General features: G+C 44.3%; 2 protein-coding genes across 3 annotated transcripts in view; both read left to right on the top strand.

The window, feature by feature from the left end:
• LOC123996535 (histone deacetylase complex subunit SAP130-like) overlaps positions 1-26,098 on the top strand; it is a 109,420-nt gene that overhangs the window by 18,094 nt on the left and 65,228 nt on the right. The window lies entirely within an intron of this gene.
• Positions 4,965-18,559, top strand: LOC123996534 (histone deacetylase complex subunit SAP130-like). 2 transcript variants are annotated; one of them, XM_046299941.1, is made up of 5 exons: positions 4,965-5,095; positions 5,553-5,678; positions 9,086-9,186; positions 13,731-13,844; positions 17,856-18,559. In XM_046299941.1, the coding sequence occupies exons 1-5, from the start codon at positions 4,996-4,998 to the stop codon at positions 18,012-18,014; spliced, it is 600 nt and encodes a 199-aa protein (XP_046155897.1). In that variant the 5' UTR covers positions 4,965-4,995; the 3' UTR covers positions 18,015-18,559. The 2 variants fall into 2 exon arrangements, with proteins under 2 accessions (XP_046155897.1, XP_046155896.1); XM_046299940.1 differs by lacking the exon at positions 4,965-5,095 and adding an exon at positions 5,261-5,408.

Raw genomic sequence — 26,098 nt, 5'->3', positions numbered from 1 at the left:
GTTGTTGTCATGCTGTGTTGCTACCGTGTTGTTGTCATGTTGTGTTGCTACCACGTTGTTGTCATGTTGTGTTGCTACCATGTTGTTGTCATGCTGTGTTGCTACCACGTTGTTGTCATGTTGTGTTGCTACCACGTTGTTGTCATGCTGTGTTGCTACCACGTTGTTGTCATGTTGTGTTGCTACCGTGTTGTTGTCATGTTGTGTTGCTACCACGTTGTTGTCATGTTGTGTTGCTACCGTGTTGTGTTGCTGCCATGTTGTTGTCATGCTGCGTTGCTACCATGTTGTTGTCATGCTGTGTTGCTACCATGTTGTTGTCATGTTGTGTTGCTACCATGTTGTTGTCATGTTGTGTTGCTACCGTGTTGTTGTCATGCTGTGTTGCTACCACGTTGTTGTCATGTTGGGTTGCTACCACGTTGTTGTCATGTTGTGTTGCTACCGTGTTGTCATGTTGTGCTGCTACCATGTTGTTGTCATGTTGTGTTGCTACCAGGTTGTTGTTGTGTTGCTACCACGTTGTTGTCATGTTGTGTTGCTACCATGTTGTTGTCATGTTGTGTTGCTACCATGTTGTTGTCATGCTGTGTTGCTACCATGTTGTTGTCATGTTGTGTTGCTTTCTTTCTTTTCTTGCTACCGTGTTGTTGTCATGTTGTGTTGCTACCACGTTGTTGTCATGTTGTGTTGCTACCACGTTGTTGTCATGTTGTGTTGCTACCATGTTGTGTTGCTGCCATGTTGTTGTCATGCTGTGTTGCTACCATGTTGTTGTCATGCTGTGTTGCTACCATGTTGTTGTCATGCTGTGTTGCTACCATGTTGTTGTCATGTTGTGTTGCTACCGTGTTGTTGTCATGCTGTGTTGCTACTACGTTGTTGTCATGTTGTGTTGCTACCACGTTGTTGTCATGTTGTGTTGCTACCACGTTGTTGTCATGCTGTGTTGCTACTGTGTTGTTGTCATGTTGTGTTGCTACCACGTTGTTGTCATGTTGTGTTGCTACCATGTTGTGTTGCTGCCATGTTGTTGTCATGCTGCGTTGCTACCATGTTGTTGTCATGCTGTGTTGCTACCATGTTGTTGTCATGCTGTGTTGCTACCATGTTGTTGTCATGTTGTGTTGCTACCGTGTTGTTGTCATGCTGTGTTGCTACCACATTGTTGTCATGTTGTGTTGCTACCACGTTGTTGTCATGTTGTGTTGCTACCACGTTGTTGTCATGCTGTGTTGCTACCGTGTTGTTGTCATGTTGTGTTGCTACCACGTTGTTGTCATGTTGTGTTGCTACCATGTTGTGTTGCTGCCATGTTGTTGTCATGCTGCGTTGCTACCATGTTGTCATGCTGTGTTGCTACCACGTTGTTGTCATGCTGTGTTGCTACCGTGTTGTTGTCATGCTGTGTTGCTACCGTGTTGTTGTCATGTTGTGTTGCTGCCGTGTTGTTGTCATGCTGTGTTACTGCCATGTTGTTGTCATGCTGTGTTGCTACCACGTTGTTGTCATGTTGTGCTGCTACCATGTTGTTGCTGTGTTGCTACCACGTTGTTGTCATGTTGTGTTGCTACCACGTTGTTGTCATGCTGTGTTGCTACCGTGTTGTTGTCATGTTGTGTTGCTACCACGTTGTTGTCATGTTGTGTTGCTACCATGTTGTGTTGCTACCACGTTGTTGTCATGCTGTGTTGCTACCATGTTGTCATGCTGTGTTGCTACCACGTTGTTGTCATGCTGTGTTGCTACCGTGTTGTTGTCATGTTGTGTTGCTGCCGTGTTGTTGTCATGCTGTGTTACTGCCATGTTGTTGTCATGCTGTGTTGCTACCACGTTGTTGTCATGTTGTGCTGCTACCATGTTGTTGCTGTGTTGCTACCATGCTGTGTTGTCTGCCTTGCCATGTTGTTGTCTCTCTTGTCGAGATGTCTATTTTGTCCTATATTTACATGTTATTTTTTTATATTTTTTTTATCCCAGCCCCCGTCTGGTTAAATAAAAAATAAAAATCCTAGATGGCACCCTATTGTCTAGATAGGGATCTGGTAAAGTAGTGAAATATATAGGTGCCATTTGGGACAAATCCATATTAGCATGACTCTTAGATTCACTCTGACAGAGAGAGATGTTAACACCTCTCTCTCTCTCTCTCTCTCTCTCTCTCTCTCTCTCTCTCTGAGTGACTCTAACATCTCTCTGTCAGAGTCTAACATACCTCTCTCTCTCTCTCTCTCTCTCTCTCTCTCTCTCTCTCTCTCTCTCTCTCTCTCTCTCTCTCTCTCTGAGTGACTCTAACATCTCTCTGTCAGAGTCTAACATACCTCTCTCTCTCTCTGAGTGAGTCTTAATTAACAAGCCTCTCTCTCTCCTGTCAGAGTGAAGCCTAAAGCAGAGGGTCACATGACCATGGTGGCTCCTCCAGTCCCAGTCATGGCTGCAGTGGAGTCTCTACCCTCCCAGGGAGGAGTGGAGCAGCAGGTGGTCTCCTCCCCAGCCCAGGCTATCCCCTCCAACCTGCTGGCCCTCCGTGGTCCTCCACCCCTCCCCAGCCCAGGCTATCCCCTACAACCTGCTGGCCCCCGTGGTCCTCCACCCCCTCCCCAGCCCAGGTTATCCCTCCAACCTGCTGGCCCCCCATGGTCCTCCACCCCCTCCCCAGCCCAGGCTATCCCTCCAACCTGCTGGCCCCCGTGGTCCTCCACCCTTCTCCCCAGCCCAGGCTATCCCTCCAACCTGCTGGCCCCCGTGGTCCTCCACCCCCTCCCCCAGCCCAGGCTATCCCCTCCAACCTGCTGGCCCCCGTGGTCCTCCACCCCCTCCCCAGCCCAGGCTATCCCCTCCAACCTGCTGGCCCCCGTGGTCCTCCACCCCCCTCCCAGCCCAGCTCCAATACCCACCTCTCTGCCCTGTCGGCCGCCATGGCCGTGACACCCCCTGGCCCCGCCTCCATGGCCAATACTGTCGCCTCCCCCACCCAGCCCGCAGCCAGTAGCACGGCAGCATGCAGCGGAGGTTCCGCCCACACAGGGGTCAAAATCAAGCAGGAGGCGGAGTCTATGGAGATGTATCACCCAGGTAACTGTGGGAACGTTTCCAACTCAATTTGTCTTTCCGTAATACCTCACGTCCTTTCTCCTTGCCTTGCACTATAGTTACTAAGACAGGCTGCACTATAGTTACTATAGTTACTCAGGCAGGCTGTACTATAGTTACTAAGGCAGGCTGCACTATAGTTACTATAGTTACTCAGGCAGGCTGTACTATAGTTACTAAGGCAGGCTGTACTATAGTTACTAAGGCAGGCTGCACTATAGTTACGAAGGAAGGCTGTACTATAGTTACTAAGGCAGGCTGTACTATAGTTACTCAGTGAAGGCAGGCTGTACTATAGTTACTAAGGCAGGCTGTACTATAGTTACTCAGTGAAGGCAGGCTGTACTATAGTTACTAAGGCAGGCTGTACTATAGTTACTAAGGCAGGCTGTACTATAGTTACTAAGGCAGGCTGTACTATAGTTACTCAGTGAAGGCAGGCTGTACTATAGTTACTGAGGTAGGCTGTACTATAGTTACGAAGGAAGGCTGTACTATAGTTACTAAGGCAGGCTGTACTATAGTTACTCAGTGAAGGCAGGCTGTACTATAGTTACTGAGGTAGGCTGTACTATAGTTACTCAGTGAAGGCAGGCTGTACTATAGTTACTAAGGCAGGCTGTACTATAGTTACTAAGGCAGGTTATACGTCTGTGTTTACCCAGATTATCAAGATGAAATAACAACACTACACTTGATATGGCTATAATATCAGTTTATAAAAGGCTAATATAACTGATATCTTAAGTGTTCTTATGGACAAGTTAAACAGCCCTACCAATGTGTAAATCATTCTGCAGCATTGACAAAAAAAATATCTAGGCCTAATAATAATAATGTTTTGAACATTTATTTAATGAGATTGTTTTTGGCTTTTGTAACAATTTTAAATAAGAAAGACATTATGCACCAAATTATACTGCATATTAAATCCCCCCCCCTCTCTAAGAAAACAAAAATACACAATGCTATCATATATAATATAATATTTATTTATTTATTTTGCTCCTTTGCACCCCATTATTTTTATTTCTACTTTGCACTTTCTTCCACTGCAAATCTACCATTCCAGTGTTTTACTTGCTATATTGTATTTACTTCGCCACCATGGCCTTTTTTTGCCTTTACCTCCCTTATCACACCTCATTTGCTCACATCGTATATATACTTATTTTTCTAATGGAATTATTGACTGTATGTTTGTTTTACTCCATGTGTAACTCTGTGTCGTTGTATCTGTCGAACTGCTTTGCTTTATCTTGGCCAGGTCGCAGTTGTAAATGAGAACTTGTTCTCAACTAGCTTACCTGGTTAAATAAAGGTGTTCTCAACTAGCCTACCTGGTTAAATAAAGGTGTTCTCAACTAGCCTACCTGGTTAAATAAAGGTGTTCTCAACTAGCCTACCTGGTTAAATAAAGGTGTTCTCAACTAGCCTACCTGGTTAAATAAAGGTGTTCTCAACTAGCCTATCTGGTTAAATAAAGGTGTTCTCAACTAGCCTACCTGGTTAAATACAGGTGTTCTCAACTGGCCTACCTGGTTAAATAAAGGTGAAATAAAATAAAAAGTAAATAAAAATATAAATGACTGGATGATGTGTCGTTCTAGACATCGCCAAAGCTTAATGTGAGGATTCCAGGAAAGATTCATTGTGAAAGCTCCCTAGTCCCATCTATCTTTCTTAAACAAGGAAATAAAACTGGTTGGACATGCCTGTACTGTGATTTACGTCTGTCCCCCCTCTCCTCAGTGCCCCAGCCCTCGGCGAACTCAGGCCTCATCACCCAGCCCCGCCAGGCCGGGTCCCCCACGGGACCCCTCCTCAGGGGACCTGGTTCCTGGTGCCTCCCCAGGAAGAAGCCCCAAACAGCAGCACGTCATTTCCACAGAAGAGACCGAAATGTTGGAGACCAACAGTACAGATGAGGACAGGGTTATGGGCCACAGGCCCCTGGGCAGCAGGGCTAAGAGGAGAGAGTCCCCTCCCAGAGAGTATGTGGGTGGGTGAATACCACTAAACCATGCACAGTTGTACTCACCACGGTGGGGTCAATTCCATTTCAGTTCAGTCAAATCAGGAAGATGAGGACAGGGCTATGGGCCACAGGCCCCTGGGCAGGGGCTAAGAGAGTCCCCTCCCAGAGAGTATGTGGGTGGGTGGATACCACTAAACCATGCACAGTTGTACTCACCACGGTGGGGTCAATTCCATTTCAGTTCAGTCAAATCAGGAAGATGAGGACAGGGCTATGGGCCACAGGCCCCTGGGCAGCAGGGCTAAGAGGAGAGAGTCCCCTCCCAGAGAGTATGTGGGTGGGTGGATACCACTAAACCATGCACAGTTGTACTCACCACTGTGGGGTCAATTCCATTTCAGTTTCAGTCAAATCAGGAAGTCAAGTGAAATTCCAAGTTGTATCAATTCTGATACTAGTGCTTTGCTGTGATCTGTCTCAGATGAGGAAGGGGTGCGTTACGTCCCTGTCAGGCCGCGCCCACCTGTCACTCTGCTGCGTCACTATAGGAACCCCTGGAAGGCAGCCTATCACCACTTCCAGAGGTACAGCGACATCCGGATCAAAGGTCAGTATTGGTCCAATCAGAACGCAAAAAAAAAAAACTTGTGCTCTTTAAAAAAATCTATTTAAAAAAATAAGTAATTTCTCAGAACGTCCTTTTTTCTACATTTTATGAAGAGGTTCTGACTAGCAGACATAGTGTATTTTATTAAATATGTTCTGGAATGCATATAAGGTGTTATAAGCATGTGTGAGCCTTTATAATGTGTTATTATGAGGCTTCTAATATTATGTCGCTCTTAGTATGTTACTATTAAGTTATTTTCATGACTGATTTAGATCTCTGGTTGTCTATGTCAGAGGATAAGTTGTTTTATAAGCATGTATAAGCTTTCAGGTCCTGCTTTAAATGACGTTCAGCTTATAAAGGCTTCATAATGCCTTCATAAGCACTACATAAATGTGTTACGAAGCATCCGTAACCGTACGTCGTGCTTTATAAAGGGTTCATAAATGTGGCATAACTGCGTGATGCGATCACCAATGTCAAATGTGACGTAACCCACTATGTCAACTGTGATATAATCGTGTGCTTTATAAAGGGTGAGGCGTTGTGCTGAAGGACGGCACACTCTTTAAGAGTCTAACATGCCTCTCTCTCTCTCTCTCTCTCTCTCTCTCTCTCTCTTCTCTCTCTCTCTCTCTCTTCTCTCTCTCTCTCTCTCTCTCTCTCTTCTCTCCTCTCTATCTCTCCTCTCTCTTCTCTCCTCTCTCTCTCTCTCTGAGTGACTCTAACATCTAACATGTCATGCTTTATAAAGGGTGACGTGTTGTGCTGAAGGACGGCACACTCTTTAACGTAAAGTGATGTTAGTCACATTTACAGCTCCTCTCGTTCCCAGACACTTCCACCCAAGTGTGCGGAAGGTCTGATGGACCCAACGCATGAAACCTGGCCTTTATTAGTTACTAGTTAGTTAGTATTAGTTAGTATTAGTTACTAGTTAGTTAGTATTAGTTACTAGTTAGTTAGTATTAGTTACTAGTTAGTTAGTATTAGTTCGTATTGGTTACTAGTTATTTAGTATGGGTTACTAGTTAGTTAGTATTAGTTAGTATTAGTTACTAGTTAGTTAGTATTAGTTAGTATCCGTTAGTATTAGTTACTAATTAGTTAGTATTCGTTACTAGTTAGTTAGTATTAGTTACTAGTTAGTTACTAGTTAGGTAATATTTGTTAGTATTAGTTGGTATTAGTTAGCATTAGTTAGTATTAGTTAGTATTAGTTACTAGTTAGTTAGTATTAGTTACTAGTTAGTTCGTATTAGTTACTAGTTAGTTACTATTTAGTTAGTATTAGTTGGTATTAGTTAGTATTAGTTAGCATTAGTTAGTATTAGTTACTAGTTAGTTAGTATTAGTTAGTATTAGTTAGTGTTAGTTTTGTGGAAATGCGCAAGAGTTTAGCAAAGATTCTGACTTTTTGACTGTGTTAACTAGTGCCTGACAAATCCTTTACTCAGTAAAGGTCACTCCTATACAATTATATGGTTACTCCCACTAAGGCCACTTCTGATTGGTTGATATTCCAGGCTTATACACTGAGTATTACAAAACACGACATAGGCTGACCAGGTGAAATCTATGATCGCCTATTGATGTAACTTATTAAATCTACTTCAATCAGTGTAGATGAAGGGGAGGAGATGGGTTAAAGAAGGATTTTTAAGCCTCGAGATGGAAGTGTCTTTGAACGGGGTATGTTAGTGGGAGCCAGGTGCAGAAACACCTTGATGAAAGCCCCCAACCTAAAACACTTCCCTTGATGAAAGCCCCCAACCTAAAGAGACACTGTGATGAAAGCCCCCAACCTAAAGAGACACCCTGATGAAAGCCCCCAACCTAAAACACTTCCCTTGATGAAAGCCCCCAACCTAAAGAGACACTGTGATGAAAGCCCCCAACCTAAAGAGACACCGTGATGAAAGCCCCCAACCTAAAGAGACACCCTGATGAAAGCCCCCAACCTAAAGAGACACCCTGATGAAAGCCCCCAACCTAAAGAGACACCTTGATGAAAGCCCCCAACCTAAAGAGACACTGTGATGAAAGCCCCCAACCTAAAGAGACACTGTGATGAAAGCCCCCAACCTAAAGAAACACCCTGATGAAAGCCCCCAACCTAAAGAGACACCTTGATGAAAGCCCCCAACCTAAAGAGACACCTTGATGAAAGCCCCCAACCTACAGAAACACCTTGATGAAAGCCCCCAACCTACAGAAACACCTTGATGAAAGCCCCCAACCTACAGAAACACCTTGATGAAAGCCCCCAAACTAAAGAAATTGAAATGGCTTTTTCCATGTTCCTCATTACACAAACACACCATACCTGGTCCCAGTCAGGTCTTTAACTATCTATACCACACGGCGCTGGACCCAGTCAGTTCTTTAACTATCTATACCACACGGCGCTGGACCCAGTCAGTTCTTTAACTATCTATACCACACGGCGCTGGACCCAGTCAGTTCTTTAACTATCTATACCACACGGCGCTGGACCCAGTCAGGTCTTTAACTATCTATACCACACGGCGCTGGACCCAGTCAGGTCTTTAACACGTCCACTCCCCCTGCTGAAAGATCAGCCATGTTGGCAACATTGTAACAGGTTGTAATCAAGCCCTGGTGTCCAGCATGGTACCAGAAGAGGAATACCTGGTGCAGTAGTCTCAGGGTACTGTAGGACCGCTCCAAATCATCTGGGTTCTGTACACTCCTCTCAGAGCAGCCTACAGGGTGTGCTGCAGTAGAAGTATTGTAAAGGAATACTCAGTAGGCTCAGTAGAATGTATATATTTTGTCATTTCGTATGAGGCTCTTGAGTAATAGTACTGCTGGCCCGTTCCATTGGCGGCCACAATGCCAGTCACTCTCAATGGAGTAAAAACAGGCCTCAACAACGGCTTTGTTGTTGTTGTTGTTGTTGTGCACGACTGCGCTTTAGAGGTATCCTGCAGCACAGCATTATGGGGGGAAGTTGAGGTCAGGATTAACATGGGACTATTCACCCAGGAGGGAAAGAAGTTTAACCATCCTTGAAATGTTTTAGATTTTAATATAATTATATTCAATTTAGTGGACTGTTTTATCCAAAGAGACTTAGTCATGTGTGAATCCATTTTTACGTATATATGGGTGTTCCTGGGAATTGAACCCTCTGTCCTGGCGTTTCAACGCCCTATCAAGATGCATGATGGGTTATAAATGCTTTGTGAAGCCTCCATTTAATATGATCTATAAGGTCTTTATTTAAGTCGTGCTTATGTCACCCTTTATAAAGCACAAGGTTATGTCACATTTCTAAACCATGACGTTCGGTTATAGGTCATGTAGTTGCGTCGTGTTTACGAAGCCTTCGTTTAAAAACGGGGTCAGCTTGGTCATGTCTTCTGTTATGTGTCCTACAGAGGAGAAGGAGTCGTTACAGGAAGTGGCCAATCAGAGAGGAGTAGCACGGCGAGCTCAGGGATGGAAGATGCACTTGTGTGTTGCTCAGCTCATGCAGCTGGTGAGTGTCGTTGGCGATACGTCTCTCAGTTCTCATTTGCAGCCACCAGAGGACATTTTTAAGTGACCTTTTAATTAGTGAAAAAATAGGGAAATGTGTATTTCGTATTTTGGAGCTTGTATTATGCAGTACTTATGTCAATGTTCCTTTAATGTCTGGTTGAAACCCTTAAGCCCTGACCCCTGACCTCTAACCGGTTCTGACCCCTAGTCGAAACTGGAGCATGATGTATATAGCATACTGACGTCCCCCCAGGTCGATCTGTAACCTCTGACCCCTAGTCGAACCTGGAGCATGATGTATATAGCATACTGACGTCCCTCCAGGCCGATCTGTAACCTCTGACCCCTAGTCGAACCTGGAGCATGATGTATATAGCATACTGACGTCCCTCCAGGCCGATCTGTAACCTCTGACCCCTAGTCGAACCTGGAGCATGATGTATATAGCATACTGACGTCCCTCCAGGTCGATCTGTAACCTCTGACCCCTAGTCGAACCTGGAGCATGATGTATATAGCATACTGACGTCCCTCCAGGTCGATCTGTAACCTCTGACCCCTAGTCGAAACTGGAGCATGATGTATATAGCATACTGACGTCCCTCCAGGCCGATCTGTAACCTCTGACCCCTAGTCGAACCTGGAGCATGATGTATATAGCATACTGACGTCCCTCCAGGCCGATCTGTAACCTCTGACCCCTAGTCGAACCTGGAGCATGATGTATATAGCATACTGACGTCCCTCCAGGTCGATCTGTAACCTCTGACCCCTAGTCGAACCTGGAGCATGATGTATATAGCATACTGACGTCCCTCCAGGTCGATCTGTAACCTCTGACCCCTAGTCGAAACTGGAGCATGATGTATATAGCATACTGACGTCCCTCCAGGCCGATCTGTAACCTCTGACCCCTAGTCGAACCTGGAGCATGATGTATATAGCATACTGACGTCCCTCCAGGCCGATCTGTAACCTCTGACCCCTAGTCGAACCTGGAGCATGATGTATATAGCATACTGACGTCCCTCCAGGTCGATCTGTAACCTCTGACCCCTAGTCGAACCTGGAGCATGATGTATATAGCATACTGACGTCCCTCCAGGTCGATCTGTAACCTCTGACCCCTAGTCGAACCTGGAGCATGATGTATATAGCATACTGACGTCCCTCCAGGCCGATCTGTAACCTCTGACCCCTAGTCGAACCTGGAGCATGATGTATATAGCATACTGACGTCCCTCCAGGCCGATCTGTAACCTCTGACCCCTAGTCGAACCTGGAGCATGATGTATATAGAATACTGACGTCCCTCCAGGCCGATCTGTAACCTCTGACCCCTAGTCGAACCTGGAGCATGATGTATATAGAATACTGACGTCCCTCCAGGTCGATCTGTAACCTCTGACCCCTAGTCGAACCTGGAGCATGATGTATATAGCATACTGACGTCCCTCCAGGCCGATCTGTAACCTCTGACCCCTAGTCGAACCTGGAGCATGATGTATATAGCATACTGACGTCCCTCCAGGTCGATCTGTAACCTCTGACCCCTAGTCGAAACTGGAGCATGATGTATATAGCATACTGACGTCCCTCCAGGCCGATCTGTAACCTCTGACCCCTAGTCGAACCTGGAGCATGATGTATATAGCATACTGACGTCCCTCCAGGCCGATCTGTAACCTCTGACCCCTAGTCGAACCTGGAGCATGATGTATATAGCATACCGACGTCTCTCCAGGCCGATCTGTAACCTCTGACCCCTAGTCGAACCTGGAGCATGATGTATATAGCATACCGACGTCCCTCCAGGCCGATCTGTAACCTCTGACCCCTAGTCGAACCTGGAGCATGATGTATATAGCATACTGACGTCCCTCCAGGCCGATCTGTAACCTCTGACCCCTAGTCGAACCTGGAGCATGATGTATATAGCATACTGACGTCCCTCCAGGCCGATCTGTAACCTCTGACCCCTAGTCGAACCTGGAGCATGATGTATATAGCATACTGACGTCCCTCCAGGCCGATCTGTAACCTCTGACCCCTAGTCGAACCTGGAGCATGATGTATATAGCATACTGACGTCCCTCCAGGCCGATCTGTAACCTCTGACCCCTAGTCGAACCTGGAGCATGATGTATATAGCATACTGACGTCCCTCCAGGCCGATCTGTAACCTCTGACCCCTAGTCGAACCTGGAGCATGATGTATATAGCATACCGACGTCCCTCCAGGCCGATCTGTAACCTCTGACCCCTAGTCGAACCTGGAGCATGATGTATATAGCATACTGACGTCCCTCCAGGTCGATCTGTAACCTCTGACCCCTAGTCGAACCTGGAGCATGATGTATATAGCATACTGACGTCCCTCCAGGCCGATCTGTAACCTCTGACCCCTAGTCGAACCTGGAGCATGATGTATATAGCATACTGACGTCCCTCCAGGCCGATCTGTAACCTCTGACCCCTAGTCGAACCTGGAGCATGATGTATATAGCATACTGACGTCCCCCAGGCCGATCTGTAACCTCTGACCCCTAGTCGAACCTGGAGCATGATGTATATAGCATACTGACGTCCCTCCAGGCCGATCTGTAACCTCTGACCCCTAGTCGAACCTGGAGCATGATGTATATAGCATACTGACGTCCCCCCAGGCCGATCTGTAACCTCTGACCCCTAGTCGAACCTGGAGCATGATGTATATAGCATACTGACGTCCCTCCAGGCCGATCTGTAACCTCTGACCCCTAGTCGAACCTGGAGCATGATGTATATAGCATACTGACGTCCCTCCAGGCCGATCTGTAACCTCTGACCCCTAGTCGAACCTGGAGCATGATGTATATAGCATACTGACGTCCCTCCAGGTCGATCTGTAACCTCTGACCCCTAGTCGAACCTGGAGCATGATGTATGCAACAATTTCAAAGATTTGAGTGACAGTTTATACGATAAAATATATATTTTTTAAATAAATTAATCTGGTCCTCATCTATGGATTTCACGTGACTGGGAATACAGATAGGCATCTCTGCCTCAGGATCTTGTCACAGTGTATCATGGGGCAGCAGGTAGCCTAGTGGTTAGAGCGATGGGCCAATAACTGAAAGGTTGCATGCTCAAATCCCCGAGCTGACAAGGTAAAAATCTGTCGTTCTGCCCCTGAACAAGTCAGTTAACCCACTGTTCCCAGGCCGTCATTGAAAATACGAATTTGTTCTTAACTGACTTGCCTGGATAAATATATGTTAAATAAAAAATAATTCTGTGCATTTAAATTGCCGTTGATGCAATTGTATTTGTTTGTCTGTAGCTTATGCCTGTCCATACCATAACCCCACCTCCACCATGGGGCCCTCTGTCCATACCATAACCCCACCTCCACCATGGGGCCCTCTGTCCATACCATAACCCCACCTCCACCATGGGGCCCTCTGTCCATACCATAACCCCACCTCCACCATGGGGCCCTCTGTCCATACCATAACCCCACCTCCACCATGGGGCCCTCTGTCCATACCATAACCCCACCTCCACCATGGGGCCCTCTGTTCACAACGCTGACATCAGCAAACTGCTCGCCCACACAACGCCGTACACGTGGTCTGCGGTTGTGAGGCCGGTTGGACCTTCTGCCAAATTCTCTAAAACGACGTAGGCAGTTTATGGTAGCGAAATGAACATTAAATTCTCTGGCAACATCTTTTTTTGGACATTCCTGCAGTCAGCATGCCAATTGCACGCTCCCTCAAAACTTGAGACTTCTGTAGCATTGTGTTATGTGACAAAACTGCACATTTTAAAGTGGCCTTTTATTGTTCCCAGCACAAGGTGCACCTGTGTAATGATCATGCTGTTTAATCAGCTTCTTGATATGGAACACCTGTCAGGTGGATGGATTGTCTCGCCAAAGGAGAAATGTTCACTAACAGGGATGCAAACAAATGTGTGCACCACATTTTAGAGAGATGAGCTTTTAGTGCGAACGGAACATTTCTGGAAAAAAAAAATGACTCATGAAACATGGGACCAACACTTTACATGTTGCGTTTATATTTTTGTTCAGTGTGTGTGTGTGTGTGTGTGTATATATATATATATATATATATATATATATATATATATATATATATAGTGGGTAGAACAAGTATTTGATACACTGCCGATTTTGCAGGTTTTCCTACTTACAAAGCATGTAGAGGTCTGTAATTGTTATCATAGGTACACTTATAATAATAATAATAATATATGCCATTTAGCAGACGCTTTTATCCAAAGCGACTTACAGTCATGTGTGCATACATTCTACGTATGGGTGGTCCCGGGGATCGAACCCACTACCCTGGCGTTACAAGCGCCATGCTCTACCAACTGAGCTACAGAAGGACCACTTCAACTGTGAGAGACGGAATCTAAAACAAAAATCCAGAAAATCACATTGTATGATTTTTAAGTAATTCATTTACATGTATATATAGGAGACTGACATCCCTCCAGGCTGATCTCTGACCTCTAACCTCTGACCCCTAGTCGAACCTGGAGCATGATGTGTATAGCAGACTGACTTCCCTTCAGGAGGGGCTAATCCCTAAGAAGAGGGCCGGGGTCGACGACGAGCTGCACCGCATTAACGAACTCATACAGGTTTGTGGGGACAGTAAACAGTACATGTACAACATTTTAATTTATTTTTTATTTAAACTTTATTTAGTCAAGAACAAATTCTTATTTACAATGACGGCCTATCAAAAGGCAAAGGGCGTCTTGCGGGGACGAGAGCTTGAATTAAAAAATAAAAATGAAGGTCAAAACACATCGTGACAAGAGAGACAACACTACATAAAGAGAGACCTAAGACAACAACATAGCAAGGCAGCAACACATGGCAACACAGCATGGTAGCAACACAGCATGGTACGAACATTATTGGGCACAGACAACAGCACAAAGGGCAAGAAGGTAGAGAGAACAATACATCACACAAAGCAGCCACAACTGTCAGTAAGAGTGTCCATGATTGAGTCTTTGAATGAAGAGCTGGAGATAAAACTGTCCAGTTTGAATGATTGTTGCAGATTGTTCCAGTGACTAGCTGCAGCGAACTGAAAAGAGGAGAGACCCAGGGATGTGTGTGCTTTGGGGACCTTTAACAGAATGTGTTTGGCAGAACGGGTGTTGTATGTGGAGGATGAGGGCTGCAGTAGATATCTCAGATAGGGGGGAGTGAGGCCTAAGAGGGTTTTATAAATGAGCATCAACCAGTGGGTCTCGTGACGGGTATACAGAGATGACCAGTTTACAGAGGAGTATAGAGTGCAGTGATGCATCTTATAAGGAGCATTGGTGGCCAATCTGATGGCCGAATGAGAGCACACTTCCCTGCCGATCTATAAATTACTTCTCCGTAATCTAGCATGGGTAGGATGGTCATCTGAATCAGGTTTAGTTTGGCATCTGGGGTGAAGGAGGAGCGATTACGATAAAGGAAACCATGTCTAGATTTAACCTTAGCCTGCAGCTTTGATATGTGCTGAGAGAAGGACAGTGTACTGTCTAGCCATACTCCCAAGTACTTGTATGAGGTGACTACCACAAGATCTAAACCCTCAGAGGTGGTAATCACACCTGTGGGAAGAGGGGCATTCTTCTTACCAAACCACATGATCTTTGTTTTGGAGGTGTTCAGAACAAGGTTAAGGGCAGAGAAAGCTTGTTGTACAAAGTTTAAATCCGGGAAGGGCCAGCCGAGTATAAGACTGTATCATCTGCATATAAATGGATGAGAGAGCTTCCTACTGCCTGAGCTATGTTGTTGATGTAAATTGAGGAGAGTGTGGGACTTAGGATCGAGTCTTGGGGTACTCCCTTGGTGACAGGCAATGGCTGAAACAGCAGATGTTCTGACTTTATACACTGCACTCTTTGAGAGAGGTAGTTAGCAAACCAGGCCAAAGACCCCTCAGAGATACCAATACTCCTTAGCCGGCCCACAAGAATGGAATGGTCTACCGTATCAAAAGCTTTGGCCAAGTCAATAAAAATAGCAGCATCAAGGGCAATGGTGACATCATTGAGGACCTTTTTAAGGTTGCAGGGACACTGCGATAACCTGAGAGGAAACCAGATTGCATACCAGAGAGAATACTATAGACATCAAGAAAACCAGTCAGTTGATTATTTACAAGTTTTTCCATCACTTTTGATAAACAGAGCAAAATAGAAATTGGCCTATAACAGTTAGGATCAGCTTGATTTTCTCTTTTAACCTCTCTCGGGTAGGCGGGACGCTTGCGTCCCACATGGCCAGTAGCCAGGGAAAATGCAGAGCGCCAAATTCAAATACATTTCTATAAAAATCTACCTTTCATTAAATTACACATGCAAGATAGCAAATTAAAGCTACACTCGTTGTGAATCCAGCCAACATGTCAGATGTCAAAAAGGCTTTTCGGGCGAAAGCGTAAGATGCTATAATCTGATGATAGCACAGCAGTAAACAATGAGAGAGTAGCATATTTCAACTCTGCAGGTGCGACACAAAACGCAGAAATAAAATATAAATCATGCCTTACCTTTGACGAGCTTCTTCTGTTGGCATTCCAATATGTCCCATCAACATCACAAATGGTCCTTTTGTTCGGTTAATTCTGTCGATATTTATCCAAAATGTCCATTTATTTGGCGCGTTTGATCCAGAAAAACACAGCTTCCAATTTACGCAACGTCGCTACAAAATATCTCAAAAGTTCTGGGATAGCATCTGGGATAGTCACATTAGAAAGGGTGGGAGATGAGGAAATGGCAAGGAGGCGTGGCTGAGTCAAATAGGAATCCTGACTTAATGAACTGGTGATTTAAAGAGCTCAGCGATGTGCTCCTTGTCAGTAACAACCACATCATCAACATTAAGGGACATGTGGTCCTTGTCAGGAACAACCACATCATCATCATTAAGGGACATGGGCTCCTTGTCAGTAACAACCACATCATCAACATTAAGGGACATGTGGTCCTTGTCAGTAACAACCACATCATCATCATTAAGGGACATGGGCTCCTTGTCAGTAACAACCACATCATCATCATTAAGGGACATGGGCTCCTTGTCAGTAACAACCACATCATCATCATTAAGGGACATGGGCTCCTTGTCAGTAACAACCACACCATCATTAAGGGACATGTGGTCCTTGTCAGTAACAACCACATCATCATCATTAAGGGACATGTGGTCCTTGTCAGTAACAACCACATCATCAACATTAAGGGACATGTGCTGCTTGTCAGTAACAACCACATCATCAACTTTAAGGGACATGGGCTGCTTGTCAGTAACAACCACATCATCAACTTTAAGGGACATGTGCTGCTTGTCAGTAACAACCACATCATCAACATTAAGGGACATGTGCTGCTTGTCAGTAACAACCACATCATCAACTTTAAGGGACATGGGCTGCTTGTCAGTAACAACCACATCATCAACTTTAAGGGACATGTGCTGCTTGTCAGTAACAACCACATCATCAACATTAAGGGACATGTGCTGCTTGTCAGTAACAACCACATCATCAACTTTAAGGGACATGGGCAGCTGTGAGGAGGAGGGTTTATTCTCCAGGTCTTTAACTGTTTTCCAGAACTTCTTGAGATGAGACCCACAGAGAGAGAATGTAACTAACGTTGGCCTTCCGGATAGCCTGAGTGAACTTATTTCTCATTTGCCTAAACGAGAACCAGTCAGCCTGAGTGTGCGTGTCCCGAGCCTTTCGCCAAATGCAATTCTTGAGGTGGAAAAATGATGATTTTCTTTATGGGGGTGTGTTTGTTACCAATCAAAATAAAAGGTCCAAGCGTCTTCGACAAGGATCAAGCTTATTCTATACCAATTTACAGAGGCCAGGTCATGAAGGACTTAGCCTCTGATACCTATCAGGATTATTTGTGAGGATAACAACAAGGGGGTTTAGCCTTTTCTGGGTGTTTGGAGTCATACCTTGTGGGATTGGTAATAATCTGAGAAAGATTTAGGGAGTCCCATTGCTTTAGGACTTGGTCAGGTGGTTTAAGTATGTCCCAGTTTAGGTCACCTAGCAGGACAAATTCAGACTTAGTGTAAGGGGCCAGGAGAGAGCTTAGGGCAGGTAGGGTACAGGCTGGTGCTGATGGAGGACGATAGCACCCAACAACAGTCAACAAAGAGCTATTTGAAAGTTTAATGCTTAAAACCAACAAATCAAATTATTTGGGGACCGACTTGGTGGAGACAACCGAGCACTGAAGGTAAAGATTTGCTACTCCACCACCTTTGGAAGACCTGTTTTGCCGAAAAAGGTTCTAACCAGAAAGGTTAACATCAGTATTCAAATCACTCTTTCTTAACCACATCATCATTATAGGTTAACTCATACAAGAACGTGGATTGATTGATTAAGCGATTGATTGATCGGTTGAGCACTTGATGACATTTATTTATCCTTTTGCTCACATGTTACACAAAAGTCACAAGTTTATTTGGTCTCAGTCACAGTTGGGGGTGGGGAGTCCAGACGATTTCACTGCATCGATTTGTTTTTATACTCAATAGTGTGATACTTGTGATACTGACTACAGTGTTCTCATGTAGGTCTAACTAAATGTTGGTTCTGTGTGCAGGGTAACATACAGCGTTGTAAGCTAGTGATGGACCAGGTTACAGAGGCCCGGGACACTATGATGAAGGTTCTGGACCACAAAGACAAGGTCCTGAAGCTGCTCAACCAGAACGGAGCTGTCAAAAAGTCTAACAAACTGAAACGTAAGGATCGGGCCTAGCCTGGACTTCCTGTTCCGTCACCCAGGTCATGGATCTGTTACAGCATGCGATGTGTTTTAAAACCTTTTTGCAACGGAAGAAGAAAATGTAAACGTTTCTCAGTGGATAAGTCAAGGGGGTAGTCCCTCCCTGTTTTGTGTGTTTTTCGTTGTTGTTGCTGCTTACGTGCCTAATGAACACGACCCACTCTGCCCTGCCCGAACGGGAGGACAGGGTGGGAAGAGCTGCTGGGAGCTAGAGGTGGAACTGTTGGTACTATGACAGCTACTCACCCCACACCCTCTTATCTCTGTCTGAGCACTGAAGCTGGGTGGACAACATAACTAGAACCCTCCTGTTGCTTCAGTCAGAGCTCACTGTCTGACGGGAATCCCTCTAGGAATATGTTCTCACTGAAGAAGACTCAACACTCTGTCTGCCAAATGGTGCCCTATTCCCTATATAGTGCACTACTATTGACTAGAGCCCAATGGAACCCTATATAGTGCACTACTATTGACTAGAGCCCAATGGAACCCTATATAGTGCACTACTATTGACCAGAGCCCTATGGAACCCTATTCCCTATATATAGTGCACTACTTTAGACCAGAGCACTATGGAATCCTATTCCCTACGTAGTGCACTACTTTAGACCAGAGCACTATGGAACCCTATACCCTACGTAGTGCACTACTTTATACCAGAGCACTATGGAACACTATACCCTACGTAGTGCACTACTTTTGACTAGAGCCCTATGGAACCCTATACCCTACGTAGTGCACTACTTTTGACTAGAGCCCTATGGAACCCTATACCCTACGTAGTGCACTACTTTTGACTAGAGCCCTATGTGTCCTGAACAAAAGTAGTGCACTACGTAGGGAATAGGATGCCATTTGGAAGACAACACTGCCTGAAGGGCCCCTTCTTTTTTTTTGTTTGACTTTTTTTTACAGAGCTCAGGTCTATCGGTTTTCCTATTTTACAGTTGATTTTGGTATCATTCAGTTCAAGTTACTTCTTGTCAACAAAAAAAAAAGCGGAGGTTGAACGGAACCTTAAGCACTTACAAACTTCAAACGTGTTGTACGAATTGGTAACATCATCATATGAAAGGGGGAGAAAAACTAGTCTGTAACACATCGTATGTAGTGGATGACTTTGTTCAACAATGTCTCGCTTTGGGGCGTTACTTTCGCAACTACTGGCAGAAATCAAATCTTTATGACTCATCTTTAAAATATGCTATATTTATTTACAACTTCCTGTTCTGATAAACAATGCTCATTTTTGTTTCAATATTTTTTTATATTTCTTATATTGGAAGATGGGGCACCATCAACAGACTTAATTGTACTGTATGTGCAGAACTTTAACGATGATGAAAATATTGGCGGAGTGTTTATTATTTTCAGATATTTATTTGATAATGAATGAGTTTTACATGCAGAGATGTTTTGAAATGGCTAACGAGAATAGTGCGTAATGTTTTGAAATGGCTGACGAGCATAGTGGGTAATGTATTGAAATGGCTGACGAGCATAGTGGGTAATGTATTGAAATGGCTGACGAGCATAGTGCGTAATGTTTTGAAATGGCTGACGAGCATAATGGGTAATGTATTGAAATGGCTGACGAGCATAGTGGGTAATGTTTTGAAATGGCTGACTAGCATAGTGGGTAATGTATTGAAATGGCTAACGAGAATAGTGCGTAATGTTTTGAAATGGCTGACGAGCATAGTGGGTAATGTATTGAAATGGCTGACGAGCATAGTGGGTAATGTATTGAAATGGCTGACGAGCATAGTGCGTAATGTTTTGAAATGGCTGACGAGCATAGTGGGTAATGTATTGAAATGGCTGACGAGCATAGTGCGTAATGTTTTGAAATGGCTGACGAGCATAGTGGGTAATGTATTGAAATGACTGACTAGCATAGTGGGTAATGTATTGAAATGGCTGACGAGCATAGTGGGTAATGTATTGAAATGGCTGACGAGCATAGTGCGTAATGTTTTGAAATGGCTGAGCATAGTGGGTAATGTATTGAAATGACTGACTAGCATAGTGGGTAATGTATTGAAATGGCTGACGAGCATAGTGGGTAATGTATTGAAATGGCTGACGAGCATAGTGGGTAATGTATTGAAATGGCTGACTAGCATAGTGGGTAATGTATTGAAATGGCTGACTAGCATAGTGGGTAATGTATTGAAATGGCTGACTAACATAGTGGGTAATGTTTCATGGTGTGATTGATGACCGTACATTATGCGTTTGGTTTTAGAAGGAAGTATTGTGCTTGTCGTGTAACTACAATGCCAGAAACTGATTTCTGTTCAAATGATAAGAAGTTGAATATGAAAGTGTTTTACTTTGTTGTTTTTTTCCATTGTCTTTTTTTGTTGTTGCTAATTTTGTGGTTTTGTACTTCCATCAAAAAACATGTTGTGCTTCTTTTTCAGATGTTATGATCAGACACTGGGCCTGAAAATTCAGCTATTGTACATGGGTTCTCTGTTATTCTAGTAAAACTACTTCAAGGAAACGGTATTCTCAAGTCATTTTGTTTTATGTGTACTGTGAAGACGTGGATGTTCCCATTGTTGTGGAGTTGACTATATCAGGGGTTCTGAAACGCTTCGGGGACCCCTTTCGTGATCGCAAATTCATCAGGGACCCCCTCGTAATCAGAACACAACTCAAGTGAGATAAACAATATAAAAATAGCCTACTGTTACTTTTCCTACGTCTGCAGTTCATGGCTGGACGAACCAAGTCTCGGGCCCGGGGAAAACATTTGAAAAGCACGATTTTTGGTATCATAGATACAATTTTGCCATTTTTTAAAAAGTTAATTTTCTGCAATTCTACACATTTTGCCATGAGGCAGAGAGAACTTTGCAGTTGTAAAGGCCCCGTGCAGTCAAAAACAGGATGTTCCTGTGTTTTATATATATATTTCCACACTATGAGATTGGAATAATACTGTAAAATGGTGAAAATTATGATAATGCCCTTTTAGTGTAAGAACTGTTTATATCAGCCTGTTTTGGTGGGATGGAGTTTTGACCTGCCTGGTGACATCACCAAGTGGTAAATTAGCTAATAGACCAATAAGAAAGAGAGTTCCAAACCTCTCTGCCAATAACAACTCGTTTTCAGTTTTCCTCTCCCCATTCAGACCACTCACAGGCAGTCCTAGCAAAGTTATTGATTGAGAAATTGCTCTAAGAAGCTATTTTTGTTTACCAGTTTAATTGAAACCAATCAACAGTAAGGTGATTGTTTTTTAAATTTAACCAGGCAAGTCAGTTAAGAACAAACTCTTATTTACAATGATGGCCTACCCAGGGCCGAACCCTAACCCAGATGACGCTGGGCATTCACGGCCAGTTGTCATTCAGCCTGGAATGGAACCAGGGTCTGTAGTGACGCCTCTAGGACTGAGATGGAGTGCCTTAGACCACTGCGCCACTCCGGAGCCCATTGTTACCCAGAAATGATTTGATACTGAAATAAAAATGACTGCTTTGTTGTTGTTGTTGTTTTTGTTTTGTTTTTAAAGCTTAAAATGCATTTATGTTTAAAGACATTGTACTGGTATCCTCAAGAGTAGAACTCACTTATGTCATCATGAAATGCTTTGAGAGGTTAATGGTCATCACCTCTACCTTACCTGACTCCCTAGACCCACTTCAATTTGCTTACCGCCCCAATAGATCCAGCCCCCTCCTGTACTCCCTGTTCACCCATGACTGCATGGCCACGCACAGCTCCAACTCAATCACCAAGTTTGCAGACGACACTACAGTGGTAGGCCCGATTACCAATAATGACGAGACAGCCTACAGGGAGGAGGTGAGGGCCCTAGGAGTGTGGTGCCAGGAAAATAACCTCTCACTCAATGTCGACAAAACAAAGGTTTCCTGAATAACTGGGCCTGCTGGGACTGGAGAGGAGGCAGAGTGATGGTTAATCTCCTGAATAACTGGGCCTGCTGGGACTGGAGAGGAGGCAGAGTGATGGTTAATCTCCTGAATAACTGGGCCTGCTGGGACCGGAGAGGAGGCAGAGTGATGGTTAATCTCCTGAATAACTGGGCCTGCTGGGACCGGAGAGGAGGCAGAGTGATGGTTAATCTCCTGAATAACTGGGCCTGCTGGGACTGGAGAGGAGGCAGAGTGATGGTTAATCTCCTGAATAACTGGGCCTGCTGGGACCGGAGAGGAGGCAGAGTGATGGTTAATCTCCTGAATAACTGGGCCTGCTGGGACCGGAGAGGAGGCAGAGTGATGGTTAATCTCCTGAATAACTGGGCCTGCTGGGACTAGAGAGGAGGCAGAGTGATGGTTAATCTCCTGAATAACTGGGCCAGCTGGGACCGGAGAGGAGGCAGAGTGATGGTTAATCTCCTGAATAACTGGGCCTGCTGGGACTGGAGAGGAGGCAGAGTGATGGTTAATCTCCTGAATAACTGGGCCTGCTGGGACTGGAGAGGAGGCAGAGTGATGGTTAATCTCCTGAATAACTGGGCCTGCTGGGACTGGAGAGGAGGCAGAGTGATGGTTAATCTCCTGAATAACTGGGCCTGCTGTGATTGAAGAGGAGGCAGAGTGATGGTTAATCTCCTGAATAACTGGGCCTGCTGGGACTGGAGAGGAGGCAGAGTGATGGTTAATCTCCTGAATAACTGGGCCTGCTGGGAGCATACAGTGCATTCTGAAAATATTGCCTTTTTCCACATATTGTTACGGCAGTCTTATTCTAAAATGGATTAAATCATTTTTTCCACCCTCATCAACTACACACAATACCCCATAATGACATCACAATACCCCATAATGACATCACAATACCCAATAATGACATCACAATACCCAATAATGACATCACAATACCCAATAATGACATCACAATACCCAATAATGACAAAGAAAAAACAGTGATGAGCTTGGAGGGTACCAAATTTACCTTCCAAGCTCATCACTTAGCTCGGGGCCTTGGGTCTGAACCCCGCCCTGTGCAACTCGGTCCTGGACTTCCTGACGGGTCGCCCCCCATGGGGTTATGGTTCAACTCATACACTTCACTGATCCTCAACACAGGGGCCACACAAGGATGTATACTCCCTGTGGCCACAACAGACGACACAACAGTGGTAGGCTTGATTACCAACAATGACGAGACGGCCTACAGGGAGGAGGTGAGGGCCCTGGAGAGAGTGGTGCCAGGGAAATAACCTCTCTCAATGTCAACATAAAGAAAGAGCTGATCGTGGACTTCAGTGGAGAAGGTGGAAATCTTCAAGTTCCTCTGCTTACATATCACTGACAATCTGAAATGGTTCACCCACACAGACAGGCGTAACAGTGCCTTTTCAGCCTCCTGAGCTTTGCCCCTAAGACCCTCATAAACTTTTACAGATGCACCATTGACAATATCCTGTCGGGCTGTATCACTGCCTGGTACGGCAACTGCATGGACCACAAAGGCAGGGCTCTCCAGAGGGTGGTGAGGTCTGCTCAACGTATCACCGGGGTTACACTACCTGCCCTCCAGGACACCAACAGCACCCGATGTTACAGGAAGGCCAAGAAGACCATCAAGGACATCAACCACCGAGCCACTGCCTGTTCACCCTATCATCCAGAAGGTGAGGTCAGTACAGGTGCATCAAAGCTGGGACCGAGAGACTGAAAAACGGCTTCTATCTCAAGGCCATCAGACTGTTAAATAGTCACCACTAGCCGGCCCCCGCCCAGTACCGCCTGCCCTGAACTTAGCCACTGTCACTAGCCGGCCCCCGCCCAGTACCGCCCGCCCTGAACTTAGCCACTGTCACTAGCTGCCACAAGTTACTCAACCCTGCACCTTAGAGCTCTGGGAAGAGTCTTGGTGGTTCCAAACTTCTTTCATTTCAGAATGATGGATGCCACTGTTCTTGGGGACCTTCAATGCTGCAGACATTTTTGGTACCCTTCCCCAGATCTGTGCCTCGACACAATCCTGTCTCGGAACTCTACAGACAATTCTTTCGACTTCATGACTTGGTTTTTGCTCTGACATACACTGTCAACTGTGGGACCTTATATAGACAGGCCTTTTCAAATCATGCCCAATCAAGTGAATTTACCACAGGTGGACTCCAATCAAGTTGTAGAAACATCTCAAGGATGATAGATGGAAACATGGATTTACCTGAGCTCAATTTCGAGTCTCATTCCAAAGCGTCTGATTACTTAAAATATAAATCAGCGATTTCAGTATTTTTATTTTAATACATTTGTAAAAAATAAAAAAAAATACATGTTTTTCGCTTTGTCAGTATGGGGTATTGTGTGTAGATTGATAAAACTATTTAATCAGGTTTAGAATAAGGCTGTAACGTAACAAAATGTGCAAAAAGTCAAAGGGTCTGAATACTTTCTGAATGCACTCGACATACTAGTCAAAACACGTATTCTTCAGATATACTACATATTCTATCCATATACTGTCCAGAATGTCTATACATCCCATCACACATTTATACAGTGGGGCAAAAAAGTATTTCGTCAGCCACCAATTGTGCAAGTTCTCCCACTTAAAAAGATGAGAGAGGCCTGTAGTTTTCATTATAGGTACACTTCAACTATGACAGACAAAATGAGAAAAGAAAATCACTTTGTAGGATTTTTAATGAATTTATTTGCAAATTATGGTGGAAAATAAGTATTTGGTCAATATATATACAACCGTTCAAAAGTTTGGGGTCACTTAGAAATGTTCTTGTTTTTGAAAGAAAAGCACATGTTTTGTCCTTTAAAATAACATCAAATTGACCAGAAAAACAGTGTAGACATTGTTCATGTTGTAAATTACTATTGTAGCTGGAAACGGCAGATTTAAAAAAAAAAAAATGAATATCTACATAGGCGTACAGAAACCCATTATCAGCAACCATCACTCCTGTATTCCAATGGCACTTTGTTAGCTAATACAAGTTTATAATTTTAAAAGGCTAATTATGTTAGCACAGCTGAAAACTGTTGTTCTGATTAAAGAAGCAATAAAACTGGCCTTTGGGCTAGTTGAGTATGTGGAGCATCAGCATTTCTGTGTTCGATTAAAGGCTCAAAATGGCCAGAAACAAAGAACTGTCTTCTGAAACTCGTCAGTCTATTCTTGTGCTTGTTCTGAGAAATGATAGCTATTCCATGCGAGAAATTGCCAAGAAACTGAAGATCTCGTACAACTCTGTGTACTACTCCCTTCACAGAACAGCTTAAACTTGGCCTTCTAGGCAGAGTTGCAAAGAAAAAGCCACATCTCAGACTGGCCAATAAAAATAAAAGATAAAGATGGGCAAAAGAACACAGACACTGGACAGAAGGCCAGCATCCCGGAGTCGCCTCCTCACTGTTGACGTTGAGATTGGACAGAGGAACTCTGCCTAGAAGGCCAGCATCCCAGAATCGCCTCTTCACTGTTGATGTTGAGACTGGTGTTTTGCAGGTACTATTTAATGAAGCTGCCAGTTGAGGACTTGTGAGGCGTCTGTTTCTCAAACTAGACACTCTAATGTACTTGTCCTCTTTGCTCTTCCTAATATTTCTAAATTTCTTAATTCCATTTTTTTACTCATTAGATTTGTGTGTATTGTTGAAATGTTTTATATATTACTACACTGTTGGAGCATTTTGTCCTTTATACAAAGTGTTCTGTTTGGGGCAATTCCAATGCAACCACTCTCAATATTTTCAAGCATTGTGGTGGCTGCATCATGTTATGGGTGTGCTTGTAGTCGTTAAGGACTGGGGAGTTTTCAGGATACAAATAATCTGAATGGAGCTAAGCACAGGCAAAATCCTGGAGTAAAACCTGGTTCAGTATACTTTCCAACTTAAACTGCGAGATTAATTCACCTTTCAGCAAGACAACAACCTGAAACACAAGGTCAATCTACACTGGAGTTACTTATCAAGAAGACAGTGAATGTTCCTGAGTGGCTGAGTTACAGTTTTGACTTAAATCTACTTGAGAATCTGTGGCAAGACCTGAAAATGGTTGTCTAGCAATGATCAACAACCAATTTGACAGAGCTTGAAGAATTT

Source organism: Oncorhynchus gorbuscha, linkage group LG15, assembly GCF_021184085.1.
Source record: "Oncorhynchus gorbuscha isolate QuinsamMale2020 ecotype Even-year linkage group LG15, OgorEven_v1.0, whole genome shotgun sequence".
Lineage (NCBI taxonomy): Eukaryota > Metazoa > Chordata > Actinopteri > Salmoniformes > Salmonidae > Oncorhynchus > Oncorhynchus gorbuscha.
This window is presented reverse-complemented; position numbering and strand designations above follow the sequence as displayed.

Coding starts and splice junctions, on each gene's coding strand:
- LOC123996534 (XM_046299940.1), top strand. CDS start 5,270: ATGCACAGTTGTACTCACCACGGTGGGGTCAATTCCATTTCAGTTCAG. Junction 5,409..5,552: donor CCCTCCCAGAGAGTATGTGG/GTGGGTGGATAC, acceptor GATCTGTCTCAG/ATGAGGAAGGGGTGCGTTAC. Junction 13,845..17,855: donor GCATTAACGAACTCATACAG/GTTTGTGGGGAC, acceptor TTCTGTGTGCAG/GGTAACATACAGCGTTGTAA.